Below are 20,694 nucleotides of genomic sequence, written 5' to 3'. Positions count from 1 at the left end.
AGCATGTGGCCAAGCCCAGAGTGGAGATGCTGAGGACATCGCTGCCTCTCCATCCCATCCTGGCGCTACCGTTTGGGAATGGAGGGGAAGGGACACCCCGGGACCGTGGCCAGGAGCTGGTGGTGCTCCCTGGGTGCCCGGGAGGGAAGGGTGGTTTGGACCAGGTTGTTTCAACCTCCATTCATGTGCCTGGAGGTGACACCTGTGGTGTGTAAATCCCTTCTTCTCTGCTGAGCTACTGGAAGCAAAGCTCAGCCCCTTCAGTGGGCTCCTTGCCTGAATCTCAATGCCCGTCGTGGCCTGGCCGTCCCCTCGGTCCCCAGCAGATCCCAGTTATGTCTCCTTGTCTTCCTCCTTCTCCTTAACATCCACCTCCAGGAGCTCCAGAGATGTCCCACGTGCAGACTGGTTGTTTTCGTAGGGTTGCTGAGAAGCTTGACTCCTTTGGAGGATGCGGAAGGTAGCCCTCCTCGCTCTCACCTGAGTGGCAGGCTGGTGGGGGACCGTCCTCTCCAGGCACCCCAGCCCCGTGCCCGCTTGCACACGCGCGTGCTCACGTCTCTCTGCCACTCTCCCAGAAAGTTCAAACCCAGAGTCAAGTTTATTGTTTCTATCTCGTTTATTTTAAGTATAGTTTTACACTTTATTATATGCTGTGACATCTTAAATGGAGCCTGTCACTCTATCTTGACTACTGCTAGGGGCTACAGCCACTTACTGTGTCAGGTTTTTCGGCAGCCCTGATTAACGATATCGAAACGAATGGATCCCGGCACAGGCACAAGCGTGAAAATCAAGGGGTGATTTGCATATTCAAATTGTGCACGGCATCGAAAGGCTACGGCTCGTGCACGTATTGCACCGACACACCCCATGGATGCACATATGTGCTGCTGCACATCCCTGTGTACGGGACCTGTGCGTGTTGGTAAGGTCTGTGCACGCCTACGTCTATTTATTTAGTATCTTCAGCCAAAAGGAAAAAGCCTTGCCCTTTTTTCCCCGAGTTTTTTCATCTCCCCGGACAATATATCAATTAGGATAGCTAAATGGAATAATATTTTTTCTTCTCGTGAGCCTGTTGGGATATGTTGCAGAATTACCCATGCAAATGCTTTTTTTCCTGAAAGTAACATTTTGTTAGGTTAATTCATGCACTGGAAAAACAAACTTTCTGTTCTTCCAGTCCAATCTCCACTTACAAGTCAGGTTTTTGTAACCCTGTCATTAAAATGCGAGGTAGCCTACAGTAATTTGAATATTTCATTCTGCCGGCTGCTAATGCACTCTGCATTACAGATGGTACTTGCTCCATCCTTCTGGACTGGGTTCAATTATAAATGAAAGTAGGGAGCTGAGATTTGTCTTTTTGTCTCTGCTTAGTTGGAATAACACAATAAAGCTTGATGGGTAGGAATTCCTCAAGCTGCCTCCTCTTTGCCTGCGACGTCTCCCGTGTAGCTTTCTCCTCTCTATAGCGGATCCTGCTTGCCTTTCAAGTCGAGCCTGGAGTATTTGGGTTGGCAATGGCGGGGTTTCTCACAAGTCATTTTTGGCTCAGATGTATTGTATCCCCTTTTTGGAAGTGCTCAGTTCAGTCCTCTTCTTTCTCTCTGTTTATTTGCTGGCCTCTGCATCCCCTTTTGCATCCCAGGCCAGCAGCCGTGGTAGGAGAAACCTGATTGGGCTGGGGAAGGATAGTGCTGCATGGCTTTTGTGATGGTGGGGACACTGCTGGGGTGGTGGGGACATCTTCCCCTCCTGGTGTGTCCCTTTCTAAACAGGGACAGGAACGACAACCAGGTCCTCAGCTGGAGAGAAGCGATGGGGATGCAGAGGAGCCCTCCTCCATCCCAGGATTGCTGCCGTGGGCTCTTCCCAAAGCCCCTGGGAATAATAGGGCCCCTGGAGATCCAAAGAAAACATTTACCTCTGCTTTGTGATTAACAAAAAGGGGGGTCGCAAACCTATAGCCCAGCTGCACGGGGGCTCTATATTACATACAGATGCCTTTTGCGAGCTCCTTCCCCGTCACCGGCCGGTAAAAGCAATATTGCCGAGGGAGTCAGAGGAGGTGAGGGCAGGGCTTTCAATTTGGTTTTACATTTACAAGGACCAGATGGCCTCGCTGGAGATGATCTTTGATCTGGGACGCAGCCGGAGTCGGGCAAAGAATTTTTTTTTGCTCCCTTTTTAATCTTCTCTCTGTTTATGGCAGGGGCCTCTCTCGAAGGAGCAGGGGGGAGCTGTGTGTCCGTCTGTCTGGCCAGTGCGCTGTGGGGCTGGGTGTCAGCACCCCTCTGCCTGAGGGTGCTGCCAAACCATGAAGATGGGTGAGCTTGGTGGTAAAGCCCCGAGCGGGGTTGTCTGGGGTAGAAGGTAGAGCCGGATCCTGTTACACCACTGCCCCGCAGCACAGAAATCTGCCTCAACAACCTCTTGCATGGAATATAATTAAACACACACAGGCACTTAGGAACAGAAATGCCACTAATTGATCCTTTTTAATTATTTTTCCCATTTTCTCTGGTGTCTCGCACCTTTCCAGCAGCGCGGAGGTGCAGGGGCTCTCTCCTCCCCCCCTTGCCTGCCAGTTTTGGGTTTCTTTCTTCCCCCCACATGTTTTGAATGGAGCGGGAGCGAAGGCAGCCGATCCTATTTCACAAGCGCTTGGACTCTTGCAGCACTCTCCCTCCTGTCCAAACAGATCGTTTACAGAAGGGGCCTCTATTTAAAGAAGGAACTGAACGTTCGGAGCTGTTTTCTGGCCTTAAAATGCTGCCGACCGGCTGTTGCCTTTCAAAGAGTCGGGCTTTGTCTGGCGCGCTCGAGGACCTGGGTTTGACGCCAGGCTCAGCAGGTCGGCATGGTGGCGCGAGGGATTGAGCATCGTGCGAAAAATGTGCTCCTTTATTTGCCCGAAATCATTGAATCCCAGCAAAGTTGGGTTCAAAATAGCATGTCTTAGCCATGGGAGCTCGATGGACTGTCTAGGCTTGGGCAAACTGAGCTTTCTGTGGTGCTGTGAGTGAACCAAGCTTGGAAACGAAGCAAATGGAAGAGGAGCATTCAGGTAGGCTTTGATGTGATCTGTGTATAGCATAGAGAGAAAGACCTTGTGTGTGAGGGAAGTCTGCAAGGAGTTAGAGAAACATTTAGTCCTGGAGAGCTGTGGTACTTCAAACACACACAGGGGTGACATGCATATGGGCTCCAGGGAGGCTGGCTCTGGTCCTGTCATCTAGGTGACATCTATGACACTGTGAAGTGGCCTGATATTGTCCCAGTACAGGCCACTACCGAGAGTAGGTGCCTGAAGTTGTCCAGTGGCTGGTGTGTTGCATCTAAATGGTGGCTACACTACAGGAGTTGGGGTGGGATTTCCAGTACCTTTGGTTGCTATTTGTGCTTTGGACTTGACGTATCCTCATAGGCATATAACTTTCAAATTTTTCATGGAGAGGGCTTTGAATTGCCTGGTACCATGGCTGGCGGAGAGGTGGACACGGGGAGGGATGGTTTCTAATGCATCTGGAATGGGAGAGCCTGTCTCTCAGGGAAGAGCAGCGTCCGGCCTCCACAAGGCAGAGACCCTGGGCCATGGCTGACCTCAGAGTAAATGATCACTGATGGTAGGAACTTCTAATCTGCTCGTACTCGGCACTGGCTGCAACCTCCCCTTTGCCAGGGCAGTAGGTTTCCTACTGCAAAACCCATCCCTGAGGTTTCACCCCGGGTGGACAGTCCTTGCTTAATAGTTGCTTATTCCTTCTCTTTTGCTTCCCTCTTGTCTGCATGCACCAAAAAAAGGATATACTGTTCCTGCAGCCACCTTCTCCAAGCACCGAGGAATGAGGCTGCCTTCAAGTAAGCAGAAGAGTGACAAGGGCAATGTTCAGCTCGTGGATTGCATCAGAAGGTTGCTGCTGGAAATGGGAATGTGGTTCTGGGCAGAGAGCATGCCAGTAAGTAGGAGGCAGGGAGGTCCCGTGGCAGTGGAGGGAGAGGACATGGCCCCGGTGTGCTCTGCAGTGGGAGGCTGTTACATGTCCGTCCCCAGCTTTTGGTAAGGATGTCTGTCGTGGTTCTGCACTGCCTGCTTTGTGAGAGAGAAAGGGAGGGAAAAAACAGTGTATTTCCTGCCATGGCTCGGCTCCGAGACGTGGAAAATCTTTCCTATATTGCACAAAATCTCGAATCTAGCCCACGGCAAGGCAATCAACTTGGCAACAGAGTGGCAGCGCTCTCGACCATGTGATGGGCAACGGGTACCTTCAAATTATTTAGCAAACCTGAGACTTGAGTGGGACATTGCCATCTAACGAGCTCCAAGCTAGCTTTCCTTGGATGGAGTCTACTGGGTCATCTTTTTTGAAGGATGGCAGGAGAAGGGAATCTGAAATGCAGCTTTTCACCTTGGGCTCTTGCCAGTCTTTTCACCTATGACTTTCTTGCCCCGGCTGCTTTGTGCATTGAGCAGCAGTTTGCAGGCACTGCGTGTCCAGGGGAGATGACCTTTCCGAGAGGGGAGCAGGCTGGAAAGGCAGCTTCCTTCTGGGGGAAAACCTCTCTTTGTTTGTTCTCAGGTTTCAGGGCTTGGCCTGGGGCGGTCGAAATGGGACCCTTGTCCTCAGAGGGGCTCTGGAGGCCCCGGCTTCTCATTAGCAGATTCAGCTCATTCAAAGGACCCATTTCTTTTCAACAAGAAGAATTCATATGCAAAGCACCACGCAGATCCCAGCCCAACTGGCGTTCAGAGGGGGGGGTCGGTTTATGGCTGGACCTGTCCTGGGAGCAATCCCGTCTTTTGTTTGCTGATTTGTTCCTGCAGGGCTTAGGGAGCCCCACGTCCACTCCATGCTCCCGGCTGGGACGTGTCTCCAGGCGTGACCAAGGCCATGTCCGAGCCATCTCCTGGGGTGGGGACAATGGCTTACTCTGTCCCTCAGTGACAATTTGCTCTCTTGGTGCTGCAGAGGAGACTCTGGTCCATCACCCAAACTCCACCAGGAGAAGGTGAGGTCCTGGCACAGCAGGTGCTGCCCTTGGAGGGACTGAGGCAGAGCCCTGTGTTTAACTGCCTGTTCGTCTCATCGCAATAGCAAAATCTGATTCTTTTGCCCCATATCACAGTCTAGGGTTGGAAAAATTCCCAAATGCACTCCAAGAGGTGTGAGAAGGGGGGCACATGTGCACGTTTGTGTTATCCTCCTCCCCTCTCCTGCCTGTAATGCCAATTTACCATTCCAGCTACTGGCTTTTCTCCGTGGTAGATGCTGTTCCCCTGAGCCAGGCCAGCCTGTGGTCAATTAGCTGAGTTACATCTTCTGCTCAAATCTGGCCCAGCAGCAGAGCAGTGCTGAAACTCACCCTGCTTTCCTTTATCTCCTGCGGCTGCTGCTCCAAGCAGCTGGAGGTTGGTCCTGGTCCCCATCCCCTGCCCACGGCAGGAGCTGGGGTGAGATGGAGGAGGGTGAGATGGAGGAGGCTGGGTGGCCGCAGACAATCTCTCCCTTACAGCGTGGTCAGTGCAGCTGGAGAATTTGAGACATGCTGGGTTTGCCTATGCAGATAAGGGATTGATTACGGTTCACAGCTGTAACTGGAGCCTGCTAATCCTGCCCTGCTTAGGAAGGGGAAAACTGCTTTGCGAGATAAGCCGAGTGCGGGATTGCTCCAGCGCGCTTCAGCATCACTCCCTGACATCAGCCTGCTTTGTGGCCAGACCATGAGCCTGGCCTGGGGATGTGTGGGGTGCTCAGAGGGATGGGGAGGGGACCTGTGTGTGGCCAAACTTTATCTGTGCTCTTCCAAGGGAAGAGTGCCCGTAAGACAGGCTTGACCCCTGCTCTGAGGTGATGGGTTGTTTTGCAGAGTGTTATTGGGGGAGGTGAAGTTGATTTGCTTAACTAGGTAGAGTTGTGCCGGGTTGCTGCTCGTGAGACATGCAAAGGTGGCCTTGAAGCTGGTGTAATTGGGAGGTGGCTTGTCCACTGGTGGGGCGGTTGGCTTTTGTTGGCTTGTTTATAATGTTTACAAGCACTTCCAGCCTGCTTTCTGCTGCCAAACTGCCTCTGTTCAGTGGTTCTGCTTATGGTGCAAGAGGTTCAATCAGCTCTGGCATCTGAGTGCTACCTGCCCCCAAATTTCAGATGTGAAAATTACAGCTGGGAGTTTCACTGCTGAAGCCGATGGGAGTTGACCACTAGCCTGCAGTGAAGCATCCATGAGTAGATACAGCTTGTGGCATCAGGACTGTAAAGAGAAAAATAGGAAATATTTAAATTTGATCCGCAATGCTTCGTTCAACCATAGCATAGCAATAACTGGGCATGTGGGGACAGGGTCAAAAGTTTCCGTACCCAGCTTGGTTGCTAGCCATGAGCTAAACCAGTCGGCAGGATCAGGATGCAGGGAAGGACTGGAAAGACAAGCTCATCTGTGTTCATTCAGCTTCCCGGAGAGTCACATTTCTTGGGGAAATCTGGTTTTCAGTAATCACTGCAACATTGTGCCTTATTTTTGTGGCTATTTTAGATCATTTTCCAGTGGGGGGGGGGGGATTTTTTTTCCACCCCAATGTGTTAGTGATAATTTTCCAGACCTTTTGATCATTTTGCTGCCAGATCCTCGCTTGCTATGGCAACCCATTTGGCATTTGGGATGGGGTTAGGAGAAAACTGGTGCAGACTCTTTGCCAGCACTATGAAATAACGTGTCTCTCTTATGCAGCTTCTGTGGCACATGCAAGCTGCATCCTCCTGAAGTGATGGAGAGCTGCTGCTGGGAGCTGAGAAACTTTTTGGCATGTGATAAATTCCCTTCTCCCATTTCCCACACCCCAAAATTACGGTTTGAGGGCAATTCAGACTTTTTTTTTAATTTGGGTTGGATTCAGTAAATAATTTGGACTCTTCCACACCAGAATGATGGGAAGTTACTGTTTTTTAAAGCAGTTTGGCTGTTTTGAAATTGACCCAAATTTTTATTAAAAAAAAGAGGGAGGGGGGAAAATGACAACATGAAATGGGAGGAGAAGATTTCGTTTCTGATTCAGGAAACATTTTGATTGATCTGCATTTGGGTTGTGATGCAAGTTCCCAAAACTGGTGGTGGGTAGGAGGGTACTGGGGGAAGTGCCACTGCCCTGAGCACCTGATGCTTCTGCTGTTGGTGATGGCCTTGGCTGGGTCCCCAGTAGGGCTTGTTGGCCATGGCTGGAGTTGGCTTCTGGGGCTAGATGGACCGTTACTCTGAACTGATGTGAATTGCTCCCATCTCTGTGGGAGTACGTATCTTATCACAATTTTGTGTGCTTTATGGACTGAAGGAACACTTCTCCACCTTTAAAAGCATCTCTCACAAAATAGTTTAAGTGCTTTGTTTCCAGACAGGCCCGGTGGACACTCCCATGTTGGGAGAGGAGGTGGGTTTGCAAAGGTCCAGGGTGGCTTTGCAGTGTTTATGGGTACAAGTCTCTCTCTCTCAATTTGTTGCTGGGGTTTTTGGTTTGTTTTATGGCTTTAGACTGAAAATTGGTGACAGAAATTGCCCATCAGTTTCACAGTGTTCCTCCTTTTTCTGGGAAATAAATAAATAAGTAGATGCACAAAAAGCCATTTTGCCAGCTGAAATTTTCCATGCCTCATCTCACGGCAGCCTGTTTTGGAAAATCTGAGCAAAAATCTGTTCATCCATTTGTAAGTTTTGGAAAGGTTGGAGTGAGGAGGGGAACTTCTATGTCAGTTGTAAGAAAAAAAGATCCAATATCTCTGAATTCCTGCTTCCTGGAAGGGGGTGTGTTGGTGTATTTGGAAATTCCAGCTTCCGTTTACGTTGGAAATGGGTATTTGTGTTTTGATGTTGATTTTGCTCAGTGGCTTTATGTAAACATGGTGAATATATCCAAGCAATGTTTAAAATTCCCTGTGATTACTTAACATTGAAGTGCTCCACCTTGGTTACCGAGATTGTTGATACCCATTTAAGGTGGACACCGTATGCTTTGCCAAGAAGACATTTACGTTGCTGTCTGTCACGTGGACCCTTGAACTGGCAGTGTGAAGACCCAGCTGGAGGTGCTTTAGTATCCTCCCTAAAGCTCTGAGAGTTTATTTATTCCTTCTAAGCATAGGGTCTTGAAGGTGACTTTGTGTTTAAAGACAAGATCCAAGACACTGGATTTTCCTTTGTGTCTGGAGTTTGCTGTTGCAGAAGAAAGTAGGCTGCAAATATACTTGCATAGGAAAAGAACCCAGGAGTTTAGGTAGGTGCATGGGGTCTGGGGGCTCTTCTGCACAAAGAAAGTTTGGGAAGAGCAGTTCAAGCCCATGACATCATGGATCAGCCAAGGAAGCAAACCCGCTCTCCTGACTTTGTTGTGACTACACGTATGAGTACGAGGAGGATACAGACAGACAGCCGCAAGCCACTTAATGTGTAACTGTCCTCAGATATGAGGCAGATGGGAGTATTTTTGTACCAAGTTTAGTGCTGTTGATCTTCAGCGTTCACAAACGTAGACTCAGGCTCAGGGAATATTGAGATCAGCTTAAAATAAGGTGATTAGTTGCCGGTTTTGTTAGCAGGGGCATTTGCTGGCATCGCAGCTGTCCCTCTGTTTGCTGGCTGTTGGTTTAGACCTGGAGGTGTAAAAACACATGTTTAAAGAAAACCAGTGAGCTTGCGTGACTCCTGAAGCTGGGTCTCCATGAGCCCAAGCAAATATTGCAGATGGTTAAATCACAAAAGGTTGGAAGAGGACCGAAGTTCAATGTGTGTTTCAAAGCCTGGCTGTGCGCCGCATGGGTGTGTGCAGGAGTTTTGGGGTTCCTGGGGAGGAGCTGCTGTGCCTTCCTTGTCTGTACCACCCCCCAGGGGCACCCACCGGTCCAGGAAAGTATTTGGATTAGACCTTGTTCATCTGATGCACGGGTGAGGCATCCATGCTTTGGTGGCAGATGAGTGCCTCGATGGGGAAGGAGGCATCTCGTCTTGCTTGTGGCTGTGCGAGAGGACAGCAAGAACAGCCAGCAGTGCTCCACCAGTGGCCCTGCCACGCCGGGCATCTCTGGTTTCCCCATGGGAAAGTCACACCAAAGGCCATCTCACAGCCCGGCAGTGGAATTGTCCACCTCTCTTGAAACTCTGTTGTTGGGTGGGTTGTTCCCCCCCCTCAGTACATCTTAGGCACAGTAGAGGCAGGAAAGAAAACCCTTCTGAAAATCACAACCTAATTACTCCCATCTGCTCCGGCACTGCTTCCCATTTCTGCCTGCCAGGATGCTTGTCTCCGATGCTAAGTAGCACATTATTTTCGATAAGTTGCAATCATTTACTTGAAATCTCCTTCTCCTTTAAAATGTCCCTCTGGAAAGGCAATTCAGCAAGTTGGGAATGGGCAGAAACAACCATGAGAAAACCCGTCCAGAAGCAGCCCAGCTCGGGCGGGAGGGAGAGCACTCCTCACGTACTCATTAAAACCACACAGCAGGTTTCTTTTTAGGGTGGGTTTGTTTAAACATCCAGCTGCTGGGACCAGTCCTTGGCTGGTGGTGTCAGCAAATGGAGCTGTAGAGGAACTGCCAGCTCATGTAGTTGGAGGGGATCTTAACCAGGCAGTCACAGCAAATTTTATGGGACCGTGCTTTTGGCTGCTGAAGTCAGCAGAGAATTGAGGAACCAACAGCCATGCCGGCTCTGGGGGACCTCTTCTTTCGTCATCGCAACCTGGCTTGGCTTCATGTCATTCGCTGTGTCTTCTTCTTCCAAGATGTCCCTATCGCATCCCAGAAGAGGCTGTTCCCACTGCTCCACCTTGCCTTAGCCTCCTCTGGTGTCTTCTGCTTGGTCTTTGGCTTCCACCCCAGAAGTCCTGGCTGGCACCTAACTGGGGATGAGCACACACACATGCAGCAGCACCCAAGGGGAGACATGAGGATGAGAAATGGTGGAGAATGCTGTACCACCGCAGCCCACATCTCTTTGTGAATGGATATATCCCATGCTGGGAGTCTGGCCAGGACAGGCCCCTTCTTCCCATGTCTCCTCAGCTTGACGATGCTGACCACAGTAGGATAAATTGCCCTTTCCAGAAGAAAGGTAGAGCTTGGAGGTTTGAACATCCTTTTCTGTTGTCACTGCTGAGCCACAGTCTCCTGCTAAGCTGCTGCCATCACTCCCATCATGTTTGATTGCCTTCTGCCTGTGTTGCCCACACACCTCTAATCTGGAGTGTTTGGAAGGGGTGGAGAGAAAAGAGTTGCTAAGCTGAAGCATTTTGGAGTGGCCTCTGAGAAGAGGGGTGGCTGCGTGCTCAGCTCCTGTGCTGAGTTGACTCCTCAGGTCCCTTTGGAAGAATGCTCCCAGGAGAACGGAGCAAATAAGGGAGGGGCGGTGGTGGCATGGAGGACCAGGAGTAGCGTGGTACCCACCTTTGTGGATTTCTCAGGTGTCTTCGCAGCCCCAGGCCATCTCCAGGGTGCAGTCCGTTTTGAAGGCATATGCCAGCACCATGTCTGGCAAGGACTGTTTCTCCTGCCCCATGCCCCCCACCTTGCCTGTATATCAGGCTGTGTGGCTGCCCCAGCACGTGGTGACACCAGGCACAAGTACCGTGGTGTGGGGACACAGACACGTGTGGGGTGCTGGCTGCCCATCTTGTGAGCATTTAGCTGGCTGCTCTGCAGGTGCTCCTCGGAGATGCCCAGCTTGGTGGGAAACACCTTGGAGCACCTGAAAAAGCTTTGGCGACTCGATGCAGTTTGCATCCTGCGTCCCTGAATCGCAGGGCAGGCAAGGAGCTGGGAAGCTATTTTCGGCTTTGTCTCCTCGCCTGATTCTCCAAGGCCAGTCCTGCCACCACCTCCCCGTGTCCTGCACCACAGCCATGCCACCGAACCAGCCCAGGATTGGGACTTGGACGATGTCCTCTGCACACCATGGCTGTGATACCTTTCTCAAGAGGGAGAAGGAGCGAGCGTGTGAGCTGGGAGCCATTTCCCAGCTGCTGGAATGGGTCTCCGTGACCCTGGTGGCGTCTGTGATCAGACCGCAGGCTGGTGGCTCGGTGGTCCCCAGCTGCTCCCACTGCTGGCATCGGTGACGGTGACCCTGCTACGGCCGTGCTCCTCAGTTCCCCTCTGCGGCCAGACAGGCAGCGTTTCGCAGCGGTGCAAGTGGGGACAAGGTGCGTGGCTTGGCTTTGCTTTTAAAATACATCCAAATATATATATATATATATATATATATATTCGCATGTGTGCATATATATATATTTATATTAAAAAATGCATTTTGAGGCAGCGGGGGACCTAGGCGAGGGCCGAGCACCCTCTAGCGGCATTTGCCACGGCTCCCGGGGCTGCCGAGCCAGCAGGAAAGCGGCCAAGGACAGAAAGTCTTGCATGAATTTTCCTCCCCCCGGCTGCCAGTCGCTATCTTTCTTTTTGTTCTTCTTTTTTTTTTTTCCCTCTCTTTAATCAGGAGCAGCAAATGGCGGGTTCTGGGGATGCCAGGGCACGGGTGGGAGCACGCCTGCAGCCCCTCAGCTCCAGCTTGCTGCTGGACCGCTGAGGATCATTCTGCTTAATTTATTTTATTTTAATTTGGTGGGAAAGCCAGCAGCCGGGGGAGAGTGGGGGCCTTTTGCGGTCGGCTGCCCAGGCACTGCGGGTCAGGTGCTGCCTGTACCAGCTCACCCCGAGCCCCCCGGCCGGCAGAACAGGGGCCGCATCCCGTCACAGGGGCATTTTGGAGGGTCGGAGCCGACGAGGAGCACGGCACCTTGGCAGGAGGTGCGTTGGAGCCGGGGAAAGTGCCGGGAAGATAAAAAAGGAGGAGCTTTTAAACAATCATTTTGTCTTCTCCTCGGCTGAGCACAGCCTTCTAGGGATAAATAGGCAGCATCAGTTCTGCTTAGACACGTTGGCCTTTCTATTTATTTACTCCCTAGCCTTATTCCAAGTGGGCAGCCAAGCCCAGGCCGTCTCTGCACAGTCCCCGGCCAGGTTCGGGTCTGTGCTGCGGGGACATGTGTCCGTCCATTGGATGCTCGGGATGCACACACCCAGTGGATGCTGGTCTGTGTGTGTTGCACGGTAATAAAGCTCAGGGGTTATACAGCGCTTTTCATCAGGAAGCAGCTCTCTAAACATAAACTAATTAATCACTCGTGCCTACCTGTCAGGTCGATGATTCCTGAGATTTTTAATCTGAAAATATTTCCCTTTTGAAATCCAGATGCACCTGTTTTGGCAACTCCTCTTTTGATTTGTTTATTTGGGGAGGGTTAATTTTTTTTTTTTTTTTTTACCTGTGTTGCTTTCCATTTGTATTTGGGCTTTTGATGTGCTTTAATATAGTGAGGGTTTTTTTTGTCCTGGAAGAATAGGAATTTGATCTGTTTTTTTCATAGCAAGTTTGTGTCTCGCCCGTAGTCTGTCACCTCCCCACTTTCCTCTTCTCTTTTTAAGGATTTTGGCTACCTTTACCTCTTATGTCAGTTTATGGACTGCAGACCCCAAACCATTTTCTTGATGAAATCTGACCTCTCCCCTCAGATTTATTCATCGGCGAAGCGTGTGGCTGGGTGCCGGCTGTGCCATGAGAAGCCTCCTGTGGTGGGGGGAGATGCCAGTCCTGTCTCCTCGGGGCTTGGCAACTGCCACCCGGCTCCAAATTTGGCACTATGCCCCCTTCGCTCCGTATAGAAACAATCCTGCCTAGCACGGAATTATTTATTATTAGCTTATCTTAGTGGCAAATTTACTGTTGTTGGGCTTTTTTCTATCTTTTCTTTCCCCGTGACCTTCCCACCTTTGTTGACAGTGAATGTTTTAATCACAAAAATGCCAATAAATACTAGAGTCCTGAAAAGAATGATTTCAGTACAGTTTGAGGCTTTAGAAAAAGCTGGTTTTAGTGTCAGCCAAACCTCTCAAGAGGGTCTTTTACTTCCATTTTATACTGATAGTAGCTATATCTTTAACTTATTTCAGGGTGAGGAAGACCATACCTGGTGTTTGCCTGGGTTTTTTAGCTGCTCTGGTTTTACTTCTTATTGCCAACTGATTTTAGACTTTATTTTTTTTAAATTATGGGGGAAATCACGCTCTTGTTTGTGCTGCGGATTCAGGGGGTCAAATTCCTCTCGGGTGTAAGCGGGCACGGCTTTATTAAAATCCATGCAACATTACCCAGCTCTGGATGTGCACGAGTGTGTGCTTGGAGGGTGTGTGTGTGTGTGTGTTTACAAAGTGCTTTGAGCTCCTGTGCCAGATGAGATGGGGAAATATGATTCATTTCTCTTAGGAAAGGCCCTTTTTGTTCGCTTATCAAGGATTTATTTTACTTACTTTATTTTGCAGCTGCACACACCTGTGCCTGTGTGCATGTGGAAATCTCAGGTTACCTTCTGTGTTCAAACACAGATCATGGGGGGGGACACGGGGAGCACGTAGGGCACTGCCATCCTTCAAACCTGGGACATCCCGAGCGGTCAGGATGTTCCCATGCGGTTTTTCCAGGAAAGCCCTCACAGGAGAAGGACTTTTATTCAAAGCAATAATTGAGGCAGGGAGTACAAAGAAGGGAGGAAAATTCTCTCCTTGGAATGTCGCTATGGGAGGATTAATTTGTTGTTGATCCTTTTCTTAGCATAGTTTAGACTTCACTGGAACAACTTGATTCTAAAAAAAGGGGCATTTTCCAAAGAATAAAATTTATTTCGTACATTTTTTTGCTTGTTTTTCCACCGCATGGCTAAACGCGTGGCCTTGCAGGCCCTCTCCGTCTGTATTTAAAGATGGGGAAACTGAGGCACGGTCAGCCCTGGGCTCTGTGCATCTTCCTCTGCCATCTGGGGTCGATGGCTGATGCAAACGGTGCAGGATCAGGCCGTAAAAGACATGTTAGGTGACATGAGAGGATGCCTGGGCGAGCTGAGGTCTGGGCTAGAGACTCCCAACTCCCCATCCCATGCTTGAGTAGGGTTATGGTCCCTATCATTTCTGGCAGGAAGAATGGGTACATTTATTGGTTTTTTGGTTGGTGTTGCTAGCAGTTTCGCTGCATATTTGATACAAAGCATGGCTTTCTGGGTTACCTCTGCGGTGAGCTCTGCCAGTTCTGCCCTACTTCTTCCCTGTGGGAAGGAGGGGAAGAGGCAGGGAGGGGAACGGGGAGGTGGAATGCCCCCATCGCTGCTGCTGGGCTGGAGGGCCGAGGAGCTGCACTTGGTGACGAGCACTTGGAGCATCAGGATGCAGACTGCCTGTTGGGGTATTCTTGGGAAAGGAAGAAAAGCCCCATTGATGGGGACTGAACCCCACCGGTCCAACCTGGGATGCGCATCCCCTTGCAGATGAGCGTCCCCTTCCCCGAGATAAGCCCTGGGCACGACTCAAGCTTTCCTCTCTTCTTTGTGTCTCCTGCAGTGCTGAGCATTCGGGGAGCGCAGGAAGAGGAGCCCACGGACCCCCAGCTGATGCGGTTAGACAACATGCTCCTGGCCGAGGGGGTAGCAGGCCCCGAAAAAGGAGGCGGCTCGGCCGCCGCTGCCGCCGCCGCTGCCGCATCAGGAGGAGCCGGCTCCGACAACTCGGTGGAGCACTCTGACTACAGAGCCAAACTCTCCCAGATCCGGCAGATCTACCACACAGAGCTGGAGAAGTACGAGCAGGTAACAGGCTCCTTCGCGGCGGAGAGCAGGGCTGCGCAGGGGTGGTGGTCTTGGGATGGTGGGAGCAGGAACCAAGGGGCCGGGAGAGCTGCTGTCCCATGCAGGCACCATGGCACGGATGTGCACAGCCTGGATCGCTACTGACATCTATTGTTAGGAGCGTACGGGCAAATGCAAGTTCTTGCTTGGTATTGGAATGAAAATGTGCTTTTTTAGGTTTGGGAGGGTTGGAGTTTTGCGCTGGGATGTGGCATGAGAATAGGCTCAGCACGGCTTGCCCCTTTGATTTTCGCTTTTCACTGCTCTCCTAATGTCTTGCCAAAAATTTGCCCTATGAAGGGGGAGTCCTCTTCGAGGTGCTGGCCTTGGTGCAGGCAGTTTTCCAAGCAAGGCTTGAATCAAAATCTTCCTTGAATATGTTTTCTGCTTGAAAAGTTCTTTTTCCAGAAAAAAAAGTGTCTTTTTTCTTGTGGAAAATGATTCTTAAAAAAAAGAAAAAGAAAAACTATTTGGGTCATGAATGCAGCTATTGGTAACACTGACAATTGCATGAAAAGCTTTGCAAGCCAACGCTCAAAACTGCTTTCTTTCAAACACTTCCAGATGTTTTGCAGACCTCTCTTCGCTGCTGCACAGCTTGCCCTTGTGATGAATGTGGTTTCTACCCAGAGGTTGTGGTTTATGGAGTGCGAGCAAGAAAGCATCCCTCCTTTTTGGGTGCAAGACGGGCTCCGCGGCCAGGGGCCAGGCGGGGTTTCAGGTCTCTGGTTTAATGCCATCTCTGCCGATGCAACAGGGCTGTGAGCAGCCACCGGTGCCGGCGTCTGTAGGGGCAAGCCAGCCCAGCCCCCATTTTACCTGGCTAACTGGGTGTGTAGTGGGGCTGGGGGATGTCTCACCCCTTCAGGTGCCACATTGGCCAAGCTGAGGCTGCTGGTTGGCATCTTCGGACCTACACCCGGGGGTGGTGTGGAGCTACTGTAGATGGGTGCCCCTGAGCTGGAGCTGGGGTCAGGGTGGCCAGGCAGGGCTCTGGTGTTGGAGAAGCTGAGCGTCGTCACGCCATGAAAGGCATTTTGGCAGAGCATTAGAGGAGGAGGAGGTGGCAGGGCCCAGGGAGCAGGCAGGGGGCAGGTTGGAAGGATGACCTTTGGTGGCTGTCCTCAGCCCTTGCTGTCATTCCCTCAAGGCACAGAGACTTGGTGGTGAAGCATGAGGGAGCCTCAGCCATCCCACGTGGGTAGGAGTGGAGAGCACGTCGGGGCTCATCTTTCAGCCCCCAGGCTGAAGAGGGGGAGAGACCCCATGTCCTCTGCCACCCAAACCCAAGAAGAGACCCTTGGCACAGCCAGGGACAGGCTTCAGGGAATGACCTTCTGCTCCTTCCCTACCTTGGGCAGGAGTTTTGTTTGCTTTTCTGATTTTTTTTCTGCATCATTTTTGCTCCCCAAAGGGACACCCAGGTGAGAGAAGCCTTTCCCCCAGCCCCATGGGGTGAGATGGGCCACATCTTTCCTTCTCACAACCCACTGCCGGGGTGGTTTTGCCACCGAGTTGCTTTGCAAATGGCTGTGCCTGTCCACATCTCCAGTATCACCACCTGCAGTCCTGCAAAACCAGGGTTCAGGGTTTCTTAGCCTCCATCCCCCTCTCTCCAATCCAATTGTTGGTGGCTGGGGGAGCTCAGCGCCTGGCTTCTCATGGCGTCTGGCTGCTGCTGTGACAGCATGGCGCTTGCTGGCGATTTTGCCTTTAATGCTCTTTATTTCACACCAAGAGGAGACGAGCTGAAATTGCTCGGGTGTCTGGGAGCAGAGAGGCACCTGGCTGAGAGCTTTTGTAGCCGGTGCTCACCCCAGGAGATGGGAACTGTCAGCTGAAGCTGGTGATGGGCAATTGGAGGGGCTCTGCTGACCTCAGGGATGTCTCCTTGTTGGGTCTGAGCCATGGGTGGGGATTCAGCTTGGAAGCGTGGGATGGGAGAGAGTAAGTCAAGCCCATGTCACCAGTCCACAAAATCAGTGTCTCTTTCCCCTGCTAGTCCCCTTTTCCCCATCAGGGGCTGGGAACTGGGGACGCTGTCCCGAGAGCAGCTGCCCATGTCCTGGGAGCACCAACAGCTTCTCGAGCCTTCAGTGTCCAAGTGCTGCTCTCAACCTGTTTTTCAGGGCTTGGTTCCGGGAATCGGAGGATCCTGTTGTGCCCATAAGGTGCTCATGGGGATGGAGGAGAGGGCAGTGAAGTGGGTCATGGGGATGGAGGAGAGGGCAATGAAGTGGCCTTTATGTGGCCTCAAAATCCTTCCCTTGTACCCCCGACTCCTCTTGCTGCTCTGTCCTCACAGCACAGCATGGGGACAGCAGGAGCAGCCAGACAGTGCTGTGCCAGCAGCAAACTAATTGGGATTATTACCTGCTTGCCTTTACTTGTCAGGACTCCTGCCTCACTCAGGGTTTAATTATTATCATTATTTACTTCTTACCTCATACACTAAGAGCACAGAGCAGGGCTGTGTCTCTCTGGGAGCTGCTCCTGTGAAGCACAAGGGGCTCTGCAGGACACATGGTGCTGGGGTCCAGCTGGGGCAGTGGGAGGAGGGACAGCGCATCAAAAGGTTCAGGGTCCTCCTCAGATACAGCTATAGCTCCTCCAGTCCCATCCAGAAAAACAGTGGCTGGGACTTCTTTATGCTTTATATGAGCCCTAGGGCTTCACCTGCCCCAGCTCCATCCATGATCCCTGAGAGCAAAGAAATTGGCTCCTGCCTCTCTCAACATGTTTGTTGGCAGTCACTCGTGCCCTCTGCTTAGCAGACGTGAAAAATTTCTCTCCCCTGAGCGCCGGCACACTCTTGTTCTGGGTCTGCCCTAAAAAGCCCCAGCCACTGAGGCCTCCATTTTTGTCTCCTTCCTTAGCAGTGTTGCCTCTGTACCATCCTTGACGCTGTCAAATGACCTTCCGATCCTGGGGTTTCTTTTGCTTTTCTTGCCATCCCAGGCATGCAACGAATTCACCACCCACGTGATGAACCTGCTGCGTGAGCAGAGCCGAACCCGACCTATCTCGCCAAAGGAGATAGAGCGGATGGTGAGCATCATCCACCGCAAGTTCAGCTCCATCCAGATGCAGTTGAAGCAAAGCACGTGTGAAGCCGTCATGATCTTGCGCTCCCGATTTCTGGACGCACGGTGAGTTCACCCCACCAAACCTTTCTCCCCACCCACTGTGCTGTATTGTTTAGCCCTGGGAGAGGTGTTTTGAGGTTCTGGAGTGAATTCAGGTCCATCTGAAGGGCCGCGTCTCTTGGCCTTGAGCCACAGAGGCTATTTACCTTCCTTATCCTTTAGTTGTCTGTGGCTCAGCAAGGGAGGGGGCAGCATTTCAAGACATCCAGCCTCTGTCTCAGGGAGGATCCCAGCTGTACCTTGAGAATTGCACATCCTGGGTTTGCTGTGGCAGAAGGAAAGTCTGTGGCATATTGCAACAAACCTCTGTGGTGAAAATGTGCACTTCAGTTAGGGATGAAAGCTAATCCTCTAGCCCTTCCTGTCCCCCCTAAGTTCCTATTCTTTTCCTTCTGTTTCCATTGTCCCAGATTTTTGATTTGCTGTAGACTTCCTTCACTCCCCAAGCTGGTTACGTGCAGGCTGTGGCTTGGGCTGCAGCTTGGGATGGGGAGGAGAGGCAGCTACACTGGGGGTACGAGGGAAGAGGTAGCAGCCAGATAATGCCCAGCTGTAAATTGAACAGACTTCCCCAAGGATATATCCAGAGCTGCTTTCTCAGCATGGAGCTTTGCAGAGTAACAGTGATGTCTTTGGCCAGGGCAGCCAGGTGTTGGGAGTCACCTTCCCAGGTGGAGGAGCTCAGTGCCAGTTTTAAGACTCTTCTGTGAGCTGGAGGCTACAGTGGTAATTTGAGATGGAGATTTACTTGCTTTGGAAGGTGCTGAGAGAGGAGTCACCAGCAAGGTGCAAATGAGAAGCTTCCTGGCCACGAGTCTATTGTACTCTATGCTCCCAGCAGCAGGGGAAGGAGGGAGGGAAGCGGGGAAAGTCAGAGTATCTAAAATTGCATTCCTATTTCTGGATTCCTGGCACTGATTCCCTTTCCTTTTCCTTCTATTTCCCCCTCTTTCTTCACACTAAGGCGGAAGAGACGAAACTTCAACAAGCAGGCTACGGAAATCCTGAATGAGTATTTCTATTCCCATCTCAGCAACCCTTACCCCAGTGAGGAAGCCAAAGAAGAGCTAGCCAAGAAATGTGGCATCACAGTCTCACAGGTGAGAGAGCTCAGAAATACAGCAAAGATGGCTACTGCTAACGGGAAACCTTAGCATGGTGAAGGGCACTCCAGACCTCAGTCATGTCCCAATGTTGAGCATTTAATTACTAAATGAGTTTAGCACAAGTTAGTGTAAGTGGATGGGGGAGCTGACGGCAGACTTGCAGATTGAAGCCATGGATGGAAGAGGAGAGTTTGGGAAAGGATTTAGAAGGGATAAAGACTTCAAAGACCGATGGCTGTGTGTGCAGCCAAGGTATTAAAAGCACAGAAATGATGTGGCTTGACCCACAGAGGCAAAGTCTTCTCAAGGACTTAGTGCTGAGCTGGCTTGCAAGAATAGCTCATTCGAGCTGAAAGTCCGTTCTTCAAGCCAAGGGATTTGAAGGCAGTAGGAAGAGTTGTGCAGATTTTGCTTGATAAGGTAGAATGGACAAGGTCCTGGTGGGAAGGGTGTGGGTCAGACAGGCTAGTGGTTATAGTTTGTGCTCAAGGAGGGTGGGCTTTGTCATGGTCGGTTCCCTCTGTCATTACTCTTGTGCTGTGGAACATGACATCTCCCTGACTTACTTATCCCTCAGAGAAGGGTGGTCAATAAAGACAAACTGAATTATTTCCATACATTCAAGGCAGCCACGTAGTTCCTGGAGTCTGTAGCTTTGACCTGGGAGCTGCTGGGATTTGTGAGGAGTACAGTCAGTCCTTGAAGTGTTCAGCTGTACATTGCTCAGGCCTGCCCTTCTTTATTTCCTCTTTTGCTGGAGCAAGCTGTGTGATGGAAAGCCAATCTATATGGCCTCTGGTAGTCTTGTCCTCATGTGAGCTTAGCGCTCCCTCTAGGCTCCCATTGTGTTCCCCATCTTGGGCCGCTTCCCAGCCCCAGGCACATGCCTGTTCGTCGCTTGAGTAAACTGAAGACAGCAGTAGCATCTGGTGTCCTTGTGAGAGCATGTCTGCCTTCAGCAGGAGCAACAGCATGCAAGGGTAGGTGTCATCACTGTGTTGAATGCCTGCTGAGTGACTCCAATTGCATCCCCTGGGTCAGAAGACCCGAACATCGATTCTGCCCAGAGTTACCTACGAGAGACAGCACATATTGGCTTAAGTAAAACTACAGCTGTCCTGATGCTTCCCCTCTCACTTTTAATTCATCTGTTCACACTTACAACTTTTCCCTCACAAAGAAAAAATGCCCAGGAGAAATGCTGCACTTAGGATATTTTTTGACCGTGCTGTATCAAGGCTGCTTTGTGCCTGTCTCCAGGATCTCCCTCCATTCTTTGTCCGAAGAAGGTAGAAACAAACACACATGGGACAGCACGAATCTGTGCAAGTCATGAGCAGAGTTGATCTGAACTCAGAGGCTGATGGGGGTAGGCAGGTTCTTTGCTTCACAAGTTTTAAGATGATCGATTGTGGTGGCTGTTTTATTCTGACTTCCTTCCCTGTGGTGCTCAGAGTTCACCCACTGGCTACAGCATTTGAAGCCAGAAGAGCTGTTGTAGAGAGATGGCCAAGTGGGAAGATCACAAGGAGCACATTGTCATTAATGAGAAAGCTGGACCAAGAAGTGGAATGGAGCTCCTCGCCAACAGCACCTGCTCCTGGTGCCATTGAAATGTTCACTCCCAGATCTGGGTTGGGTGCTGCTCTGAGTTACTTACTATCTTTTGCCTCCCAGGAGTCTCTGCAGGTTATATTTTCTTTTTCCCGCTCTGCAGCAGCAC

At 50.9% G+C, this 20,694-nt stretch overlaps 1 protein-coding gene across 7 annotated transcripts in view; it reads left to right on the top strand.

The window, feature by feature from the left end:
- PBX1 (PBX homeobox 1) overlaps positions 1-20,694 on the top strand; it is a 134,693-nt gene that overhangs the window by 91,913 nt on the left and 22,086 nt on the right. For 6 of the 7 annotated variants that reach the window (XM_052802505.1, XM_052802502.1, XM_052802501.1 and 3 more), the window contains 3 exons: positions 14,436-14,680; positions 17,678-17,868; positions 18,830-18,965. In XM_052802505.1, coding sequence (XP_052658465.1) covers positions 14,436-14,680; positions 17,678-17,868; positions 18,830-18,965 — 572 coding nt within the window. Of the gene's footprint in view, positions 1-10,886; positions 11,189-14,435; positions 14,681-17,677; positions 17,869-18,829; positions 18,966-20,694 lie in introns of those variants that run through there. The other variant, XM_052802504.1, reaches the window with a different exon arrangement.

The sequence above is a fragment of the Harpia harpyja genome, chromosome 11, assembly GCF_026419915.1.
Source record: "Harpia harpyja isolate bHarHar1 chromosome 11, bHarHar1 primary haplotype, whole genome shotgun sequence".
NCBI lineage: Eukaryota > Metazoa > Chordata > Aves > Accipitriformes > Accipitridae > Harpia > Harpia harpyja.
Note: the sequence above shows the minus strand (reverse complement) of the source record. Positions and strands in the feature narration are given on the sequence as shown.